Source organism: Parus major, chromosome 18 (genome assembly GCF_001522545.3).
Source record: "Parus major isolate Abel chromosome 18, Parus_major1.1, whole genome shotgun sequence".
NCBI classification, from domain to species: domain Eukaryota; kingdom Metazoa; phylum Chordata; class Aves; order Passeriformes; family Paridae; genus Parus; species Parus major.
In genome coordinates this window covers 762,964-781,648 of record NC_031786.1, presented here as the reverse complement: position 1 = coordinate 781,648, position 18,685 = coordinate 762,964, and the positions used below count along the sequence as shown (strand labels likewise).

Genomic DNA, 18,685 nt, shown 5'->3' with positions numbered 1-18,685 from the left:
GCTCTGGGCTCTGCTCCTCAGGCCGAGCTGGGGCTGGGCCAGAACTCCAGCCTGGGATGTGGCACCTGGAGTGCTCTGTGTGCCAGGAACGGCCTCCCCATCCTCCTGGAGGGAGATGGTTTCTGCCACCCTTTCCCCTGAGAGCCTTCCTTTGGGAAGAGCTGGGCAGCAGGGCAGCTGGAGCTGGAACAGGGCTGCTGGAGCTGGAACAGGGCAGCTGGAGCTGGAACAGGGCTGCTGGAGCTGGAACAGGGCAGCTGGAGCTGGAGCAGGGCAGCTGGAGCTGGAACAGGGCAGCTGGAGCTGGAACAGGGCAGCTGGAGCTGGAACAGGGCAGCTGGAGCTGGAACAGGGCTGGTGGAGCTGGAACAGGGCTGCTGGAGCTGGAACAGGGCTGCTGGAGCTGGAACAGGGCTGCTGCTCCCCAGGAATGTGCAGAGAACAGCCCAGGCTGCAGGGACAGGGAAAGGAGGGCTCAGTTCCAGAGGTGTGGTGGGAGACACAGACTGGCTCTGCAGTGGGAACACCTCAGCATCTCTAAATCACCCCCTGCAGCAGCCCAAGGACTCCAGCCAGGTGCTGCAAACTTACAGGTGAGCCTCTGCTTGCACAAGGACTTTAACAGGACTTGAAAAGGAACCCTGAGAAATTCACTGCAAGGATTCCCCCTGAGCAGTGGCTGGTGCTGTCCTGTGGGACACAGCCTGGCACAGCTGTCCCTCAGGGTGGCACTGGGCTCCTGCACCCAGCAGCACCCAGCCTTGGTGCAGGAGAGGGCCCAGCGAAGAGCAGCTCTGCACTTTCTTCTGGCACCAGACTAATCCTCCAATTCAGCCTCCTTTTTGCTGCTGGGAACAAAAATGAGAAAGTAGTTTTTAAAAAAAAAACTAGAAGCCAACAGGCACAAACAACTGGCACTTGGTGAGCTTGAGCTCCTGCAGCTCAGGGGACCTGCCACAGATTTACTCCTGAACTGACACCCACTAACCCACCTTATGTAAGAGTGGGGGACTCTGACCCTCCCCACGACCTGGGGGCCAAAACCAGCTCCCTGCAGGTATTTCTGTTCACCCTCAGGTCACACCTGTGGGCTTTAGGGCTTTGCTTATGACCAGTGCTGAAAAAAGACCAAATCCCCGCTGCCCTTCCCCAGCTCAGGACACGGCGCTGTGGGAAGCAACGTGTGAGGCAGCGTGGCCACAGGGAGCAGGAATCACCTTCTGCAGGCAGCACATGTCCTGAGCTCCTCACTGAGCTCCTCACTGAGCTCACCTGGTTACCCTGCCTGTACCTTTAATGCCATTACTGCAGCTCATGCCACCAGCAGATCCCCTTGGCCCCCACACCCACCTCTCTGGGCTGGCAGGCTCCAGCACGTCCCGTGGAGCGCAGGGCAGCTTCCGAAGGTACTCCCTGGACCTAATGTCAGCCTGGAACCGGGGAGGAAAAGGACAAGCATGGGCTGAGCAGCCTGGCTGGTGCCTCCTCTGTGACCCCAGAGTGCCCCATCCACCCTGCTGTCAGCACAACCCTGGAGCCCCAGCCAGGCACGGCAGCCTGGGGCAGGGAGAGCACCAAGCACAGCCCAGGAACTGCCAGGAAACGTCGCTGGGCATTGCCTGGGTGCTCTTGCCCCCACCCTGGGGTGTTTGCTCAGCCCTCCAGTGCTGCACGACACCAGTAGCAAACCCTTGATGCCATCACAAGCACATCCTGGGCTCTTGGACAACTTTGATGACTGGCAGTTGATTTTTACAGTCCTTCAAAGTTTTATCTCTTTTAGAAACTTCCTTCCCAAACGCGCTGCCGTGCCATTTCCGAGCAGCTGCTGTGCCCACCTCAAAGGCTGAGTCTCTCCCCACTTACAAAGCAGGATGTGACCTTCCCAGCTGGAAAAGCTTCAGAGTGTCTGGTGAGGAGCTCAGAAATTGGGTTAACACATCCCTGGGGACTGTCCTTGAAGCATTTGCTGCTCTCCACCCTGTGCTGCTCCCGAGGAGCCTCTCCCGCAGCCCTGGAGCCCCCAGGCCCTCACCCCCAGCCCTGGCTGCAGGCTGTGCCTGCTGCTGGAACCTGCTCCACAGCTGCAGAGCCTCCTGCCAGCTGAGAAGGAGAGAGTTACATAAGGGGTGGTTTGTTTAGGAGATTTTTTTCCCTTCTCTCTATAATTGGACAGTTTCATAACTGAACTGACAAATAACTTTGATCACTCTTCAGGATAAGCGATTACGTGATGGATTTTACAAGCAGGGAAGGAGGCTGCTCAATAGTCCCCACGGGGAGAGCAAGGAGCAGGAGGCACAGCTACCAACTATTTTCCTAGGGAAGAAAAAGCCCAACCACGTTCTGCTGAGAACATCAGCTAACGCTTGATGAGGTGGCAGTTCCCAGGCAGGGCTCCCTCCTAACACAGCACTGGAGTTAAGGTGGTGATTAACCACGGGCTAATCAATAAGATGGCTCACTGCCCTGCAATAATCCTCACAGATTTGGGCTATTTTCAGAGGGGATGAGTTCTGGCTGTGGAAATGTTGCTTTGCCCTGAGGGGCCAGGGTGGTCCCTGTGCACAGCAAGCTTGGACAGGGTGCACCCAGAGGGAGCTGGAGCCTCAGGACCCCTCAGGACACCAGGGACTCATGTCCAGTCCCAGAGGAGAGGCTGATGCCTTGTCTCATTCTTCTGAGGGCGAGTGTTTGGTGTTTCACAGAGGGTGACCTGCAGGCCAGCCCTTCCTGGTGGGCTGTCCCAGCAGCTGAGGGAAGTGAGCAGGAGGTTGGTGAGCAGCCAAGCAGGAACCCAACCCAGCCAGAGCAGAGCAGAGCAGAGCAGAGCAGAGCAGAGCAGAGCAGAGCAGAGCAGAGCAGAGCAGAGCAGGCCCTGGGGCCATCCCTGGCAGCTGGGGGGTGGCAGCAGCTTCCCTGCTGTGCCCAGGGACCCCAGGAAGGAGCAGGAGGGTGGGCAAGCACCAGGGATGGGCTGACCTGTGGCAGGAGGCAAGGGCAGCTCTCTCAGCAGGGCTTGGGACTGCTCTGGGGCCACTCAGGGTGAGTGCTGTGCTGATTATTCTGAGATGGCAGCTCCTGCCTTCCTCAGCTCCTGCCTGGGAGCTCTGAGGAGCAGCCCTGGCAGGACCTCAGCAGCGAGCACAGCTCTCCTGGCTGGGCCTGCCACAGGGACTGAGTGGGATGTCAATGCTGACTGCAGGTGGCAAGGGGAGTTCATCCCTCTGCTTCCTCTGAGAGATCTCACTTCTCTCATCTGCACACAGGAGCTCCCAGCACAACCACACTGTGGGCTGAATGCAGATGGGACCTCCCTCCCCTGATCCCTGCCTGGATAATGCTGCATTCCTGGGAATTCCACATCCCCTAAAGCTCCCACAGCAGCTGCACTGCACACACTGCCCTCACAAACCTCAGGCTCAGCTGAGCTCTCATTTCATTCCCTGGGCTGCCAGAACTTCCAGACCAGGCCCTGATGATCCACAGGTCTTTCCTGACACTGGGAAACCTGTAAGCACTTCTCCTGTCAGGTCTGCAATTTCTGGAGACATACCATGGCAAAAAAGGCCACGTCAGCCACCCATGGCAGGATTCTCCAGAGCCTGCTGTTTCCTAACTCCAGCTGCAGGTGCTCAGGAGCTGAGGCTGCCAGCTCTGCCTGTGCCAAGAGCTGTGGCAGTCACCACACAGAGGAAGCACAGCAGGGACAAGTCCCTTGGAAAGGTTTAAGTGTCCTCATCTCCTGCCATCCCTCTAAGTAAACACTCACTCCCTGTTGGACTTCTCATCTCTCTGTAAGAAAAGTGATCATAATTCATTCCATCACTCTAAGAAAAAGGTCACAGGGAACTGGAAGAGTCTCAGAACACGAGCAGATCCTGGAGATGGCTGGAAGCAGAATGAGGGTGATGAAAAGCTCCAAGACACCTTTTTGTTTCCAAAGGGAATGCTTCTCCCTTCCTCTCTCTGAACAGGCAGAGCTGCAGAGCTGGCTCGGAGCTCTGCAGAGGCATCTGTCCCTGGCTGGAGCAGGTTACATAAGGAGCTCCTCCAGTCTGGCAGGTACTGGGGCTGAGCCTGGGAACTGCAGCTCTGCTATGGACACCCCAAGGCTCGTTTTGCTGCAAGGAGTTCTGATTTTGGGGCGGATTACGAGTCTCGGTTCCAGGGGACACTGCAGCAGTGCCCAGTGGGGTCTCCCAGCACTGGAGACACTCAGACTGGAGGCACACCCCTGACCCCACCTGGCACAGCAGCGATGCCAATGGGCTGTCCCAGGGCAGAGTTAGGGACAGGGACACCCGGGCAGGACACCTGGAGTCAGCCCTGGCTCTGGGCTGTGGTGCCACCAACGGTAGAGGGACCTCGGGGAGAAGGGAAGCACTTGCCAGGCCAGAAGCCCCAGAGGCTTTGAGCATCTCCAGAGCCTTTCCCCAGGTTCTGCTGAGATTTAAGATCAGCCGGGGCTGAGCCTCGGTGGCAGCTGCAGCTCGGTGGCAGTGATGCAGTGCTGTCACCTGCTGGCTGCTGGCTCCGTGCAGAAAGGCCCAGAGGAGCAGCACTGCGGGCTGTGCCGGCTTCCAAGCACCCGGGAAAACTGCATTCCCAGCTCCTGGGGATTGGCAGCAGCACCGCGGGAGAGCCTGCAGAGAGGCAGCAGGGAATGGGGCAGGCTGGATGTGCGGGCAGGGCTGGCAATGACTGCGGCAGGAGAAGGAAGGAAGGGTGAGCAGCACCGAGGGCTGGGGGAACAGCCCAGCAGGAGCCTGTCCACAGCACAGGAGGGCAAACTGAGGCTCTGGGACAGCCCAGGGCTCTGCCCCAGCCCCGGCCGTCCCCAAGAAGTGCCGTACCTGGCGGATGGGCTCCGGGACGCGGAAGCGGCAGCAGGCCCTGACGAGGCGCACGGCCGTGCCCAGGCTCACACGGTGCCCCACGGACACGTACAGCGGCTTGGAGCTGTTGTTGTAGCTCCGCAGCGCCTGGGCAGCCAGAAAGGACAGATCAGGCACTGAAGAGGCTCGTTTGAACACAGCCAAGGAGGGGCAGTGGAATTAGGAGCCAGCCAGACCCCTCGGGTGGGGTGGTGGCTCTGTGTTTGCAGCTCCCAGCCCTCCTGAACATCTTCTCCAGCTCAGAGTCTCCTCCAGGCACTGCCTGTCCCCCGTGGCCCTTCCCCGAACGCCTGAGCTGCTCTGGGACGCAGGGAGCTGTGCCAGCCCCGGCTGGCAGCACCCACAGGAGGTGTCTCCCAGCTGCCTGTTCCTGCTCTGCTCTGAAGCAGACGCTCCCAGACTGATCCCGGGAAGCTGCCAGGGAACTGGCACCTCTCCCAGGCTGCAGCTCACAGCCCAGGCTGCTGGAGCACCTCAGGTGCCACAGCCACGCATGTGAACGCTCCCAGAACTTGAGCTGCCAACTCCCTACAGCCACCTGAGCTCCCAGGAGGGGCCAGCAGTGTCACTGGTCACCTGCTCACACCTGGCCTCCTGCACAGGACACAGCCCTGCTGTGGAGAGGGACGAGTGGCCAGGTGACAGCTTACCATGCCCAGGACCTTCCCTGAGGTGCCTGTCAGTGGGAATGTCTCTCCTGACCTCTGCAGGGAACGAACCTAGGAATGAACACACACAAAATCAGCTCCTGAGCACACAATACAATGTGGCTGTCCAAATTCCCTTGGGACATTAATAAACAGACAAATCCCAGCCTGGCCTAACCTGCTCCCTGTGCAGCTCATCCCTGACCAAGCCATCCACCTGCAGGAGGTTCTTGGCCACACCAATGCACGGCAGGTCTGTCAGGACTCCGAGGTGACAGGCTATGCCAAATCCTGCCAACAAGGAGCCACTGTAGCTGCAGGACACCAGGAAACAGCAAGGCCAAGGAGCAGCACAGCAAGCAGCAGAGCAGAGCTCTCCAGAACAGCCTACCTCTGGGATGGAGCAGGCCATTCCCATCTACCAGAAGCACCTGAAAAAGCCAAAGCCAAAGTTATCTCCTGGGCACTGAGAGCACTCCAAGGAGGAAGCAGGGATGCTGGCTCTGGGGGAAGGAGAAATCTCTCCTGGTTCCTCAATTCTCCCCGTAAGGCTCTTCCTGCCTGTGCCTGACCCTCGAGCAGTGTGGGACTGGCAGTGCCCTGCTCACACCACAGGAGCCTGGCTGCTCCCAGCTCCACATCCCTGCTCCCTAAGGAAAGGGAACGGATGCTCCACCACAGCTCTGACCGTGTCCCTCCCGCCCCACCAGCTCAGGCTCCAGAGGGAGAACACCTTTCCCTGGATTCTGCAGCCAGGACATCCCAGCTCAGGACAAGGAAAACACTCCACACCTGAGGCTGGAGCTGGGGCTCCTCCTGCTGAAGTCTTTGGACAGCTTCCACCAGGACAGGGACCTCTCGGAAGGCCAAGAACCCGGCCACGTACGGGGCAGTGACGGGCACCATGCGGCAATCCTGGTACAGCACCTGGGGCAGGCAGACAGGACCCACAATGCTGCCAGAGCCCCTGGATGCTCCAGAGCCTCCTCCTCTGCCTCCTGCCCTCTGCTCATCCCTTTGAAAGCCAGGCACAGGGCAAAGGAAACGGAGTAAGGCAGCACCAAACAGTGATTCTGCCTTGGCCTGCAGATCACAGCAGGACCTGAGATTTGGCTCATTAAAATCCCAGCAGACAGCATCAAACTTTATTTCTCTGCTTGTTAGAGCTTTTACAGTTAAAGACAATTCTTTTGTATTATTTTGAAAGCTGGGAAAGAGACCAAAAATCTTTATTAGTTCAAGCAAAATGACTGTGAGATGCAAAATCCATGGCAGGTTTGGAAAAGCTCTCCTGTGTCACAGCCCATGTTATCAGCTGATTCTTTGCTGATTCCCAGCGAGAGCTCACACACAGGACTGCCCTGGAGCACGGCCAACACCTCCCTCTGCCCACAGCAGCTCCCACAACAGGCACTGCAGCTTCTCTGGCCCCTGGCTGAGTTCCCAGCCACCCCACAAAACTCCTGTAATGGGGAGCTGTTTGCATCACACCTTCCTAAACTTTTGCCTAAATCCTTACATGCATTTTTTTCTGTTTATTTCTTTTGGGAACACACACAGAAATCACGGAACATTTTGATCAGCACTGAGTTTAAAGCCCATCCCATTCCATGGCAGGGACAGCTCCCACTATCCCAGGCTGTTCCAAGCCCCAGTGTCCAGCCTTGGACACGTGCAGGGCTCAGGGGCAGCCGCAGCTGCTCTGGGTGACTCTGCCAGGGCCCCACCACCGCCACAGGAACAATTCCTTCCCTCTCTCCCATCCACGGCTGCCGTGCCCCGCCGTACCTCGAGCCCCGGGTAGCTGAGCACGACCAGGGAGGCGCAGGCACGGCTCTCGTCGCCCTTGATGTAGGATAAATCCACACCTCCCACTCTGTGCAGCCCGGTGAAACGGGGATCCTTCTGCCACTCCTCGGTGTCCTCCTGCACCACGCTGCCCTTCAGCCGGGCCTGCTCCCTGCCACAGCGCCGGGGTCACAGCGGGCCCGGGGGTCTTCCCCGAGCCCCGGGGCCTTCCCCGAGCCCCGGGACCTTCCCCGAGCCCCGGGGCCTTCCCCGAGCCCCGGGGCCTTCCCCGAGCCCCGGGGCCTTCCCCGAGCCCCGGGCCCAGCCAGCCTGGGGGAGCACCGGGGGCTCTTCCTGAGGGTGCCCGTGGGGACGGGGAGCCCCGAGCTACCGTCCTCAGCCCCGGTACCGCTCCCAGCCCCGGTACCGCTCCCAGCCCAGCCCCGGTACCGCTCCCATCCCCGAGCCCCGGTACCGTTCCCAGCCCCGAGCCCCGGAACCATTTCCAGCCCCGAGCCCCGGAACCATTTCCAGCCCCGGTACCGCTCCCAGCCCCGAGCCCCGGTACCGCTCCCAGCCCCGAGCCCCGGTACCGCTCCCAGCCCCGGTACCATTCCCAGCCCCGAGCCCCGGTACCGTTCCCAGCCCCGGTACCGTTCCCAGCGGCGGCGCTGCCCGGGGGACGCGGCCATGGTGACACCGGGCCCTCAGCCCGTCCCTCAGCGCCGCCGTCCCCCGGAACGCGCGGCCGGGCTTGGCCGTTCCGGGCCGGCGCTGCGGTCCCGGCTGAGGGCGCAGAAGGAGCCGGGATCGAGCGGAAGCTGAACTGAGTTTATTGGGAAGGGGAGGGGGAGAAAGGTGCGGGATTAAGGCAGGGAAGGAGCCCCGGCCGCCAGGGCTCGCTGCTCCCGGTACCGCCGAGCGGGAGGTGCTGCCAGCCCCGTGCCCACGGAAAGGCTGCCCGAAACAGCCCTGCCCCGGCAGAAAGGCTGCCCGAAACAGCCCTGCCCCGGCAGAAAGGCTGCCCGAAACAGCCCTGCCCCAGCACCACGCTTTGTAAAAAAAGTCCTTCATGTTCCTCCAGTGGCTCTGGGGCTGTGAGGATCCAGGGTTCACACGGAGTTGTTGGGCCTGTTCCACTGTCCTGCTCCACGGCCCCCTCTCCTCTTCACAACACGTGTCAAAACAACCCCAAACCCAAAGAACAAGCAACAAGCCCCAAACAAAATGCCCAAAGTTCTGGAAGCCGTTGTGGCATTCCCTGGCAGGGTCCTGCCCTAACTCTCCCTGTGCTCCCGCTTGAAGAGAGCAGCTGCTTTCCAGGTCCCAGTGGCATGAGACAGAAGAATCCCATCTGGGAATGTGTCTTCCAGCTCCAGAGCCAATTCTGAGTCTTTGGCATAAAGGTAAGGCAAGAGTGATTCCTTCAGGCTGGAAGACAAGAGCAGAACAGCATTAGCAGCTGGGCCCCAGCAAAGCACAGGTGCCATGGCAGGAGTGCACTGCAGCACCCAAAGGCGATATCCACAATTGAACAGGTGGATGTGCGGTGAGCAGGGCTCAAACAGCCAGCTGCAGCCACAGGCACAGCTCTGGGGATGAGCTGGGCCTCTGCACAGCTGAGTGTGTCCAGCCCTGAAGGCTGGGCTTGATGATCAGGGAGGTTTTATCCAACCTTAATGATTTTGTGGTTCTGTTTTATTATTTTATTCAAGTGCCTGCAGAAGTGCTTGTGCTTGTGCCCTGGACAGCAGCTCCTGGTGTGTTCCAGCAGTGTCCCCAAGAGTGTGAGGTGGAAGTGACCCTTGCCAGAAATGAGTGTGGATATTCCTGATGCTGCGGGCTGGGCCGTGGCCCTCAGGACAGGCACGAGCCAAAGGAGCTGCTCCCACTGTGTGCACGCCCAGAGGCAGAGAAACTTCAGTTAACAACTGTGGTGGCTTTGGGTGTGTAACTCCTACCTCCACTTGGGTCTGAACTCCTCCATGGCTCGGACATGCCTCAGCTTCAGGATGATCATTTCATGGAGCTCCTGCAGGAAGGTTTCCAGCCTGGAGTGGACCAGGAAGGTGTGCAGGAGCTTGGCAAGCTCTGGGGTGAGCTCCTCTTTGTAGTCTGCACTGACATCTGCAAAAGGATCCTGGAAATGCAGTGAGGGGAGAAGAAACCCAATGACACATTTGAGCAGCTGCAGGCAGGGCAGGGCAGGGCAGGGCAGGGATGGGGAGAGCAGAGCAGAGGAGAGCAGGGCAGAGCAGGGATGGGCAGATCAGATCAGATCAGATCAGAGCAGATCAGATCAGATCAGAGCAGAGCAGAGGTGCTGGGGTTCCATACCCTGCCGAGGCGCAGCAGCTGCTCCGATTTGTGGGCACACAGGAGCTGCCACAGGGCTATGCTGTGTCTGAGCTGGCACCGTCTGAGGGCCTGGAAGAGAAGGACAGCTGTGGATGTGAGGGATGTCCTTGGAGCCCATCCCCAGCCTGCCCTGCCCAGAGAGAGCTCAGCACGGAGCTCGTCCAGCCCCTTTGCCCTCAGTAATCCAGGTTCTGACACCACCACAGGCAGTGGGGAAGTGAGAGGGCTCTGCCACACAGGCTGGGCTTAGCACAAAGCAGGGCAGACTTTATCCTGTAAGAATCTGAGCTCTGCCCTCAGCACTGACCTGCAGCACGTGAGGGTTTGTCTGATCCCCCATCTGCAGAACTTGCTCGATGTACTCAGTCAGCAGCATCTCAGCGCTCTCACCAGCCATGGCCAGGAAGCCCAGGGTGATCTCGGTGAGGGACAGAGCATCACACACATCACTGTAGGACTGCAGCTCCCCACTGATCATGTTCATCACAGAACTGGGCAGAGCACTCTGAAAACCACAAAGTCACAGTTCACATTATTTTAGAGCCATTCCTTTTTCTGTTCAAATCGCTCAAGTCACGGAAGACAGACAAGAGAGGCCCAGATTTAGGAAACTGAAATGCTGAACTATCTCCCTTTTCTTTGCAAATCCTGACTGACAGCACAAGGCCAGATTGCACGTACCCAAGGCATGCTGAGAAATCAGCAGGTGAGCCTTTGGATGGACAGCAAACCCTTGGAAAAGCAGGGATTTCACGCTTGCCCTGCTTCCTGCAGTGCAGAAACCCACCTGCTCCAGCTTATTCCTGACATCACTGAACAGCTGCTCGTAGTTCCTGTCATGCCTGTACACCAGGGTGGGGATTCCCTGGCAGGAGAGAAAGGCAGGGATGTGAAGCTCTGGAATGCTGCTCCCAGAGCCCTCCTGGCTGCACAGCCCCTGCCCCTCCTACCGTCAGCTTGATGAGCGGCTTCCCCTGCAGGAACTTGCTGACCACTTGCTGCTGGATCCTCTCCAGATCGAAGTCCTGCAAGGTCTCCCCTCCCTTCTCCATGCTGTACTGGCAGTTGGACAGGATCAGAGGGATCAGGTCCTTCTCCACCTCGTAACTGATCAGGTGCAGGTCGGCCACTTCCGAGGGGCTGATCAGGTACCTGTGGGGAGCACAGGGCCTCTGTGGAGCGGGGAGAGCTGACAGGGAGGGAGCAGGAGATGCAGCAGAGCCCCAGGAGCAGAAGAGCAGCACACCTGTCATCCTCCTTGATGTGCCTGTTGACGGAGTGCACGAAGTCGTTGTGCAGCCCGATGAGGTAACTGGCCAGGGCCGTGGAGCACAGCCCCAGCCCCTGGCGCCGCGGCAGCAGCACCTCCAGCCTGCTGTCCAGGCTCAGCTCCGTGTCACAGTAGCCTTTAGGCAGCTTAATTTCCCCTGAAATACAGACAGGGCTGTTTGAGGAGGCCCAGAGACGGCCCAGGGCAGGAGTTACCGAGCCCAAGGACAAGGGAACAAGGTCTGGTGAAAAAGGAAACAAGTTCAGGTGAGAATGCTACAACAGGGAAACAAATTCTTCCCCTTGGACCTGGATTCTTCAAATTCAACAGCCAAGCTCAGTTCTGAGGATATGGGAACTGATGGGAGGAACCTTGAGGAGCAGGGCTGGGAAAGAAGCTGCTCACCATTGGTGTCCAGGGAGCTTCTCAGCTTGTTCCAGACAGACAGAAACACGTTCACTCTCCTCTCTAACAGGTCCCTCATCACATCTGAGAAACAACAGAAAGATAAATCCATGAAACACCTTTTCCTGGTCAAACTCTCCAACACAGGGATCTTCAGGGCACAGCACTGAACTGCAGGCAGCTGCTCAAGAGACTAAACAGACACCAAACACCTTTCTGAAGGTATCACTTGCTCAGTTTGTTATTTTTCCATTATTGTCTGCTCCTGGCCCAGGCCACAAAGATGGTCTTGGCCACCTTGGTCTGCATGGCCTTTATGTACTTTTCCATAAGTACTTAAAAACATCAGTAATTGTACTTAAATGCAATTGAAGGAGTTGTCACAAACTTCATGAAAGGAAGGGAGGGATGTTTATTCCATTCTTCAGGCAAGCCCTGCTCTAGGGCTGAGCTTAAAATGCCAACAGAAGCACTGCTGCACTGCACAGAGCTTCCACCCCTCAGAAAAAAATCTTCTGTGCTTAATTCCCTTCAAGTCATCTGGTAACTTTTCCAACTCTATCCAGGTCTCCAGTTAATTTGGGTGAGAGTTAAAAGGAAAAGGTGAATTTTCCCCTCCACTTTCAACTGGACAGTCCAGCACTTTCTGTTTCATTAATTACAATTTTGGCAGAGTGTCCTCACCTGAGTGGGGTTCCCTGAGGAATTCCCTGATGGAGCAGTGTTTGATCTCTGTGGTGTTCTGGAACTGCCTCACCAAATCTCTCTGCAGAGCCAGAATCTCTGGTAGGAATTTCACCAGCCTCAGCTCAGCCTCCTGGAAGAGGAAAGGGAGCCTGTGGGTAAGGCTGTGCTTAAACAGCTGGGAACACTTTTATGGAATTACTTCTTAAATGTTTAAAAGACAACAATATCTTCCACGCTCATTCTCAAGTTCATAGCAAGTACTGAGAATAAAGAACATCCCAATGTGGTTCAGCCCTGGGCAATCCCAGGCTCTGACCCCTGTGCCAGCCCCACCTTCTGCAGGAACTTGCAGAGGAGAGGGACGGTGTCCTTGGCATTCTTCTGCTGCACAACGTGGCCCAGGTTCTCCACTGAGACCCTCCTGCGGCAGCTCCACATCCTGGAGTGGTGGATGTGGCTGTCCCCTGGCAGCTGGGACAGGAATGCAGCTGGGTCCCCATACACGATTTTCACTATGGGGTTGGAAGAGATTCTCTCATCCTCTTGTATCTGTCGGTTTAACTTCAGCAGCTTTTTATCCAAATCCTGCATTAAGAAAATAATAAATGATTGGATATTGTGAAATACCTTCCACAGAGCTGAGCCAGTTCTGCTTTTCCAGCTATAAAATTCATCCCAGAACAACTCCAGTCTCAGACTCCCAGGTCCCCAGGTAGAATAAAGGTGGCTGATCCTTAACCTGCAGCTGTGCCAAGGACAGGCTGGCTCGAGGAATAGCCAGGTGAAAAGTGTAGCACAGAATTCACAGCACATCAGACCTCCAGTGGGTTTGGAACTGCTCAGCTCCTGACTCTGTACAGCAGATTTCTCACCTTCAGTTCAGGAACAATAATTGTGTTTCCAACAATTTCTTCCCATTTGTTTCTCTTCTCCTTGGTGGAGAGAACATCATCAAACTGCACCAGCCCTGCAACAGGAATATTTCACCTCTTACAGCTGCAATATTTCAGTGAAAAGAAAGCACAGATTCACAGGTCCTAGAAGTTCACTGAGTATCTTGGTCCAGCTGGAGAGTGACACCCAAACATCCCACAGTGATCCAGCTTTCCAGGAGCTTCAGCCAGTCACTCATGTGAATGAGGGGAACATTTATACAACTCCTTCATAGCCCCAGAAACATTGAACAGATTGTCCAGGGTCAGACCATCATCGGTGACAAGCTTGGAATACTGACTGGTGCTGTCCCACACTCCAAAGATGGGGTGTTTACACATTTCCTCTGTGCCACAGTGACTCCAGATCCCACCAGGAACCCCACTGTGCCATCCCTCTTCTCCCAGAGAACTTCTGGGAGTCACTGTCAGACAGCACAGGACAGGGATTGCTCACAGCACGAGCTGCTGTGCTGGGAGAGCAGCCCTGCTCGGGGGCTGTCACCTCTGCCCATCTGTCATGACATTTTTTTGTCAATAATTCATTTTCAGAGCTATTGACTGCACCAAACCCCGTGTATTGGACTGAAAGAAGCAAACAGCCAGAAATTCTTCCCTCCCTACAGTAAGAAACAAGCTTCAAACTCTCTGTTTTCCTCTTCAGCTCAGCTGCTGCTGCTGGAAGGGGTTTATCAGCAAAGTGGGTGCATGGCCACAGCCCCAGGTGTGATAGGGCAGGTGGCTTTTCTTACACTGGCCTGGCTGCTGCTGGGGGGCCTGCAGGAGGCTGCTGAGCACGAGATGCAGAATGCTGATGGTGTCATCCACACTTTTCCCCAAAATCCTGGTCAGCTGTACCAAGTCCTCCTGAACGTGCTGCTGCAGGAAGCTCACCACGTCCTCCACTGCTGGCTTGATCATCCTTCCCAGGGACTAAAGACAACAAAGGCAAGAGCTGAGCACAGCCAAAAACATCCAAGGCACACAGAGCTCAGGCTGCCAGGCACCCTCATCTGTGGGATTCCTGCCCCTGGGCCCAGAAAGGCAGGGCTGGGTGGATGTGCCTGCATGAAGTGCAGAATTAACCAAAACCCCTCCTGGAATCTGGGTCTCACATCTTGACAGACTGCCCTGGTCACTTGGCATATGATGGAAAGGACCAGCAGCATACAGAGGTTTCCCTACATTTTGTGTGACCCCTTGGAAACATTTTTGGAAGATACCTGAGGGTCTCTGGAGGCTCCCAGCAGCATTGAGAGGTGGGTGAGCAAACGGAGCAGCACAAAGACCACGGGGGACACGCCCCTGTCTGACATTCCCAGGGTTCTTCTGTGCTGGACATCTCCAAGAATGTGGCCAGTCTGAGTTCTGTCTTCACGATTCCTGGAGGAAAGTGCATATATGGTTGGTTGGGTTTTTTTACCTTGACAAAAGCCACACAAGACATCTCTGATACCCAGCAATGCCTTTTTGACCCATAATGTCTCTGAATGCCATAAAAGCTCCAATTCAAAGTGCCACAGGGGAGTGAAGGCTTCCAGTCAGTTTTGTGCACAGAAAAGCAAATTTCTTTGGTTTTGCTGCCTGATTACTCTTCCTTGCACCTTCCAGAGAAGTGGCTGGTGCCCCCAGGGCAGCACAGGCAAACCCTACATGGTTTAGCACTGCCAAGGCATTGAAGCAAAGCACACCTGGACAGCTGGAAGCCCTTCAGGGGTTTGTGCTCGATGCCTCCGATGGGGACACCGCAGTCGGGACAGCAGCTCATTTCCATGGGGAGCCCACACTGGGAAAAGAACAGGAGAACACAATTCCAACAGCTTCTCCAGCAGAGAAAGGGAATGAAACAGAAATCCAAGCTGGAAGTGGTTAATTCAAACCCTGCTACAAACTGGGCCTCTGCCTGATGTTTCCCAATCTCTGGTATAAATGCTAGGGGTATTCTGAATTTTACATTACAATGGCAGAATGGTCGGTAATAGCGAGTTTAGAAGTGGAACTCTGTGCATCAGAACATTAAAACCAGTAAACAAAATTAAACAGTTTATTGTTGAAAAGTTTGTTGGCTTAAATGCCCATCAGTGCCAAATTCTTACCTCTCCCACAGTGCAGAGGTGGCCATTGGGACATTCTGTCAAGAGAAACAAACAGGACAGTGTTCTAAGACAGATTTATACAGCCCCTGTAATTCCCTTTCCTTGGGACCATCATTCTGGAGCAAGAAATATGCTTCAAGATCTAATCAAAAGCCCTGACTATCCCAAAGTCCAGAGGACTGACAGCCCACACAGGAAGCCAAGGAATTTTTCAGTGCTGCTTCTCCTCAAGAAACAAGGAATCAAAGCCTGACAGATTCTGCTGCTGAGGGCAGGAATGCTCCCAGCCCCCATCCCCAGCTGCAGGGAGGTCCAGCTGTGGGAAGCAGAGACAGAGCTGGCCAGGAAGGTGGCAGAGTGCTCCTCTCACACCCTGTTTGTGTTGCCTTTGTGCCCCCTCAAGCTCTGCCAACAGCTGCAGACTAAACAGCACTGGATGTGCTTTGGTGCATCACCCACACACTGTCACTGCAGATCTGGATTTACCACAGATAACTGCTGAGGAGTGTGTTTGTCCTCACACTTGGAACAGTTCCATTCTCCAAACACAAGGAATTCCTTCCCCAGCCAGCCAGCAGCACTCACCATACCAGCGCAGACCACCCAGTTCCTCCCAGGTCCTCGCCCGAGCCATGATGTCCTCGGGCATTGTGGGCAGAAAGGAGTGCTGGGGAGGGAAAGGGGAGAAGTCACACCTGGATCTGTGAAACAGCTCTGTCCTGCAGCACTCACTCACTGCTGCTCTGCTCACACCGGGGAACAAGAGACATCTGAGAGCAGAGGTCAGGCAGGTGACAAAGACTTTCAAATTCACTTTTGAAAATCCACTCTGAGAACTGTCAGTATTGTTACAACTTGCACCCTGCAGACATCCTGCACTGCTCGGTGCACGAGCAGCAGCTCCCTCCCCTGGGCCAGGAGCCAGGCAGCTGCTCTCAGCCTTGCTCACCCAAATACCACCAAAGCTATTTGCTTCACACTACTCAGGATGGAGGTGCCTTGAAAAGATCCCAGGCCAGAGCCTGGTGTGCTAATTAACCCCAACAGCACTGAAACAAGCACCCCTCAGTGTTTCACAGCTCAAACAGCGAGCTGGAGCACTGAGGGGTCCTACAGAGGATCCAGCAGGCACAGGCCAGAAGCAGGGATGTGCTGAAGGGCTCTGTGTCCTCACCTGCATGCTGTGTGGCTGGAAGGCCAGGTTCCTGAGGGGCTGCAGGACAGGGCTGTGCCCACACAGCAGCACAGCAGCCACGTGCACAGCCACCTCCACCAGGGCTCCGTGCTGCCCGCAGCCCTGCGCCTCCACAGCCAGGCCAGGCAGGGAGTTCCTCACCAGGGCAACTGCAAGGAGTCTCAGCTCGGGGGAATTCAGCACTTGGGAGCTCTGGATGAACTCAGTCATCGCCTCTGTTTGCTGAAAGCACAGATTTGAAAGAGCTCAGGCCATCAGGATACTGCCCACACAAGCAAAGAGCAGCTGCTTCCCACACTGGGTTACCCTGCTCCAGCCTCCCCGGCCTGCTCAGCTCAGACCATCACCCCAGCTGGGACACAGGAGCAAAAACTCCTCACCACCAATGCAGATCCCCTTCATCCTTACCCTGGAAGGTTTGTCACGAGCTGCCAGAGGGGAGTGTCCTACCTGTGGCTTGGGATGAAGGCTCGGATCCCCAGCACCGTACAGGGCAGTGACCTCCCGGAAGATGGCCAGGAGCAGGTGGGCAGATTCCAGAGCTGGGGTGCTGCTGGAGGCCTGGGGAAGAACCAAGGATGTGGCAGGGGACAGGCCAGAGCTGCCCCAGCTACAGCGATGTGCAGGTGGGAGAGCAAAGAAAACGTGCTTGAGCACAAGCCCCAGTGACCTCCGTGGGAACAGACACTGCCCACGGGGACACGAGGGAGCTGGAGCCATCCAGAGGGGTCTGGAGGGAGCCCTGGGCTGTACCTCGGCCTGGAGCAGCCCCTGGGCCGTGCCCTCCATCATGGCTCGTCCCACGGCGTCGCGCAGGGCCCGGTAGCGCTCCCCACACACCAGGTACCGGTCGATGTGGTTGGCCTGGCTGTGCTGTACCTGCCAAGGGAACGGCCATGCAGAGCACTGGGGACAACAACCCAGCTGCAGGAGGCAGGATCTCCTCTTCCTCCCAGGCATTTCAGTCTCCCCAGAGCACCAGGAGAGACTCCATCCACCAGAGAGCCCAAGACCACTCCCAGCCTCTCTGGCCTGTCCCCCAAGAGCCACCCAGCAGTAGGAACACCCCAAAGCAGCACAAAGAGAAGGCAAAGAGGAGACCAGAACCATCACCAGGAGATGCCTGTTCTCTACCTGTTGCAGAATTTCTGCTGGGAACACCCAGCTGAAGCGTGGCTCTGTGACCAACTTCTGAGCAAACTCCATCCCGTGCTGGCTGGCAATCCTCCTGACCAGGTACACACGGTGCCAGTCATTCCCAGAGAGGCTGCAGAACTCCTCCACATTCTTCAGGTAATGCTGCTTCTCCTTCATCTGCTCTGGCTCTGGAGGGGAAAAAAGAGGTTAAAACACAGGCAAAAGTACATCCCATCTTGTAAAACTTCTCTGTCTGCTCCAGCTGTAGCACCAAGTCCCTTTTTTAGTTCTGTGTAATTACACAGAAGAACTTCAGAGCCTTCCCCTCCTCAGGTGTTGTCTGGAGCATTTCCTCAGTCAGATTCCAGACAATGATTCATTTCTTTGACAGGGAAGATATAAACTCGTCAATATAAACTCTTAATCCCTTCTAGCTGTGCAGAGCTCTCATTCATATAAAACAATAACCCTTACAGCAGCCCTGGGTCTGAAGCAGCATTTATGCTTTAAAGTTCAATTTAGTGGGCTCTAAATAAATCTCCCTGTTAGCATCAGGAGGATAAAGTAAATCTCCTTGCACAGGTGTAAGTGCCATGTAACTGCACTGGGGTCACCAGCACAGCCTGGCTTCCAGTTACAGAGCACTTGTAACACTGGCACAGGGGACAGCCCCCGCCTGACACCCCGAGGGAAAAGGGAGCTGCTGCTCTCCTTCCTGGCCATGCACCACAACAGGTCCCAGCAGAGCACAGGGCACTGACTGTGTCCAGCCCAGCTGCCCTGCTGGCTTTGCTGTGCATCCAGCATTTCCACCTGGCAGCAGGACAATCAGACTCACTCGTGTGCTGCTGCAGGTCGAAGATCAGCTCTGCAGCCCTGCTCAGCCACAGGCGCACCTTGGCCACGGCCTGCAGGTACTGCACAGAGGATTCCTGGGGAGCCTCTCTGCTGCTGCCTGCCAGGTAGTTCTCTGGAAAGGCTCTGTCCTCAGGCAGACTGCTTCCATGCCCATATCCCAGGCTGTCCTCTGACTTTTCACACATGGAATCCTAGAGAGAGGCCGGAGCACTGGTGAGTGGCAGAGCCACCTCACTCGGCCACCCCTGTGTCCCCAGGGCACCCACCCTGCCACGAGCACAGCAAACCATCCCTGACCCTCCCCTCCAAAACCACCCCTGACCCTCCAAAACCATCCCTGACCCTCCAAAACCATCCCTGACCTTCCAAACCATCCCTGACCCTCCCCTCCAAAACCATCCCTGACCTTCCAAA

The 18,685-nt window shown here is 56.4% G+C and overlaps 2 protein-coding genes across 16 annotated transcripts in view; both read right to left on the bottom strand.

Annotated features, from left to right (window-relative positions):
* Nucleotides 1-372: 372 nt before the first annotated feature.
* ENDOV (endonuclease V) lies at nt 373-8,431 on the bottom strand. 14 transcript variants are annotated; one of them, XM_015645533.3, is made up of 9 exons: nt 7,970-8,431; nt 7,334-7,498; nt 6,338-6,472; nt 5,937-5,976; nt 5,724-5,836; nt 5,549-5,617; nt 4,857-4,985; nt 1,351-1,430; nt 373-848 (listed from the first exon to the last, which is right to left on the bottom strand). In XM_015645533.3, exons 1-9 carry the CDS (start codon nt 8,405-8,407, stop codon nt 818-820), a joined length of 1,200 nt encoding a protein of 399 aa, XP_015501019.1. In that variant the 5' UTR covers nt 8,408-8,431; the 3' UTR covers nt 373-817. The 14 variants fall into 14 exon arrangements, with proteins under 14 accessions (XP_015501019.1, XP_015501020.1, XP_015501021.1 ...); XM_015645534.3 differs by having other exon boundaries at nt 373-845; XM_015645535.3 differs by having other exon boundaries at nt 7,988-8,431.
* A 151-nt stretch (nt 8,432-8,582) lies between these two features.
* RNF213 (ring finger protein 213) overlaps nt 8,583-18,685 on the bottom strand; it is a 45,108-nt gene continuing 35,005 nt past the window's right edge. The window contains exons 46-66 of one of the 2 annotated variants that reach the window (XM_033518687.1): nt 18,252-18,462; nt 17,411-17,601; nt 17,030-17,155; nt 16,727-16,837; nt 16,256-16,498; nt 15,667-15,748; nt 15,082-15,116; nt 14,677-14,771; nt 14,209-14,368; nt 13,738-13,918; nt 12,926-13,020; nt 12,387-12,638; nt 12,051-12,183; nt 11,367-11,450; nt 10,938-11,118; nt 10,642-10,843; nt 10,479-10,556; nt 9,999-10,196; nt 9,671-9,760; nt 9,295-9,473; nt 8,583-8,764 (exon numbers count right to left, since the gene is read on the bottom strand). In XM_033518687.1, the coding sequence (XP_033374578.1) occupies nt 8,611-8,764; nt 9,295-9,473; nt 9,671-9,760; nt 9,999-10,196; nt 10,479-10,556; nt 10,642-10,843; nt 10,938-11,118; nt 11,367-11,450; nt 12,051-12,183; nt 12,387-12,638; nt 12,926-13,020; nt 13,738-13,918; nt 14,209-14,368; nt 14,677-14,771; nt 15,082-15,116; nt 15,667-15,748; nt 16,256-16,498; nt 16,727-16,837; nt 17,030-17,155; nt 17,411-17,601; nt 18,252-18,462 (3,081 nt within the window). In that variant the 3' untranslated portion in view covers nt 8,583-8,610. The remainder of the gene's footprint in view (nt 8,765-9,294; nt 9,474-9,670; nt 9,761-9,998; nt 10,197-10,478; nt 10,557-10,641; nt 10,844-10,937; nt 11,119-11,366; nt 11,451-12,050; nt 12,184-12,386; nt 12,639-12,925; nt 13,021-13,737; nt 13,919-14,208; nt 14,369-14,676; nt 14,772-15,081; nt 15,117-15,666; nt 15,749-16,255; nt 16,499-16,726; nt 16,838-17,029; nt 17,156-17,410; nt 17,602-18,251; nt 18,463-18,685) is intronic. The other variant, XM_015645520.3, reaches the window with a different exon arrangement.

Coding starts and splice junctions, on each gene's coding strand:
- ENDOV (XM_015645533.3), bottom strand. CDS start 8,407: ATGAAGGACTTTTTTTACAAAGCGTGGTGCTGGGGCAGGGCTGTTTCG. Junction 6,473..7,333: donor TCAGCTACCCGGGGCTCGAG/GTACGGCGGGGC, acceptor TGCCTGCCCCAG/GTGCTGTACCAGGATTGCCG. Junction 5,837..5,936: donor TGGCCTGCTCCATCCCAGAG/GTAGGCTGTTCT, acceptor CCTTGTTGGCAG/GATTTGGCATAGCCTGTCAC.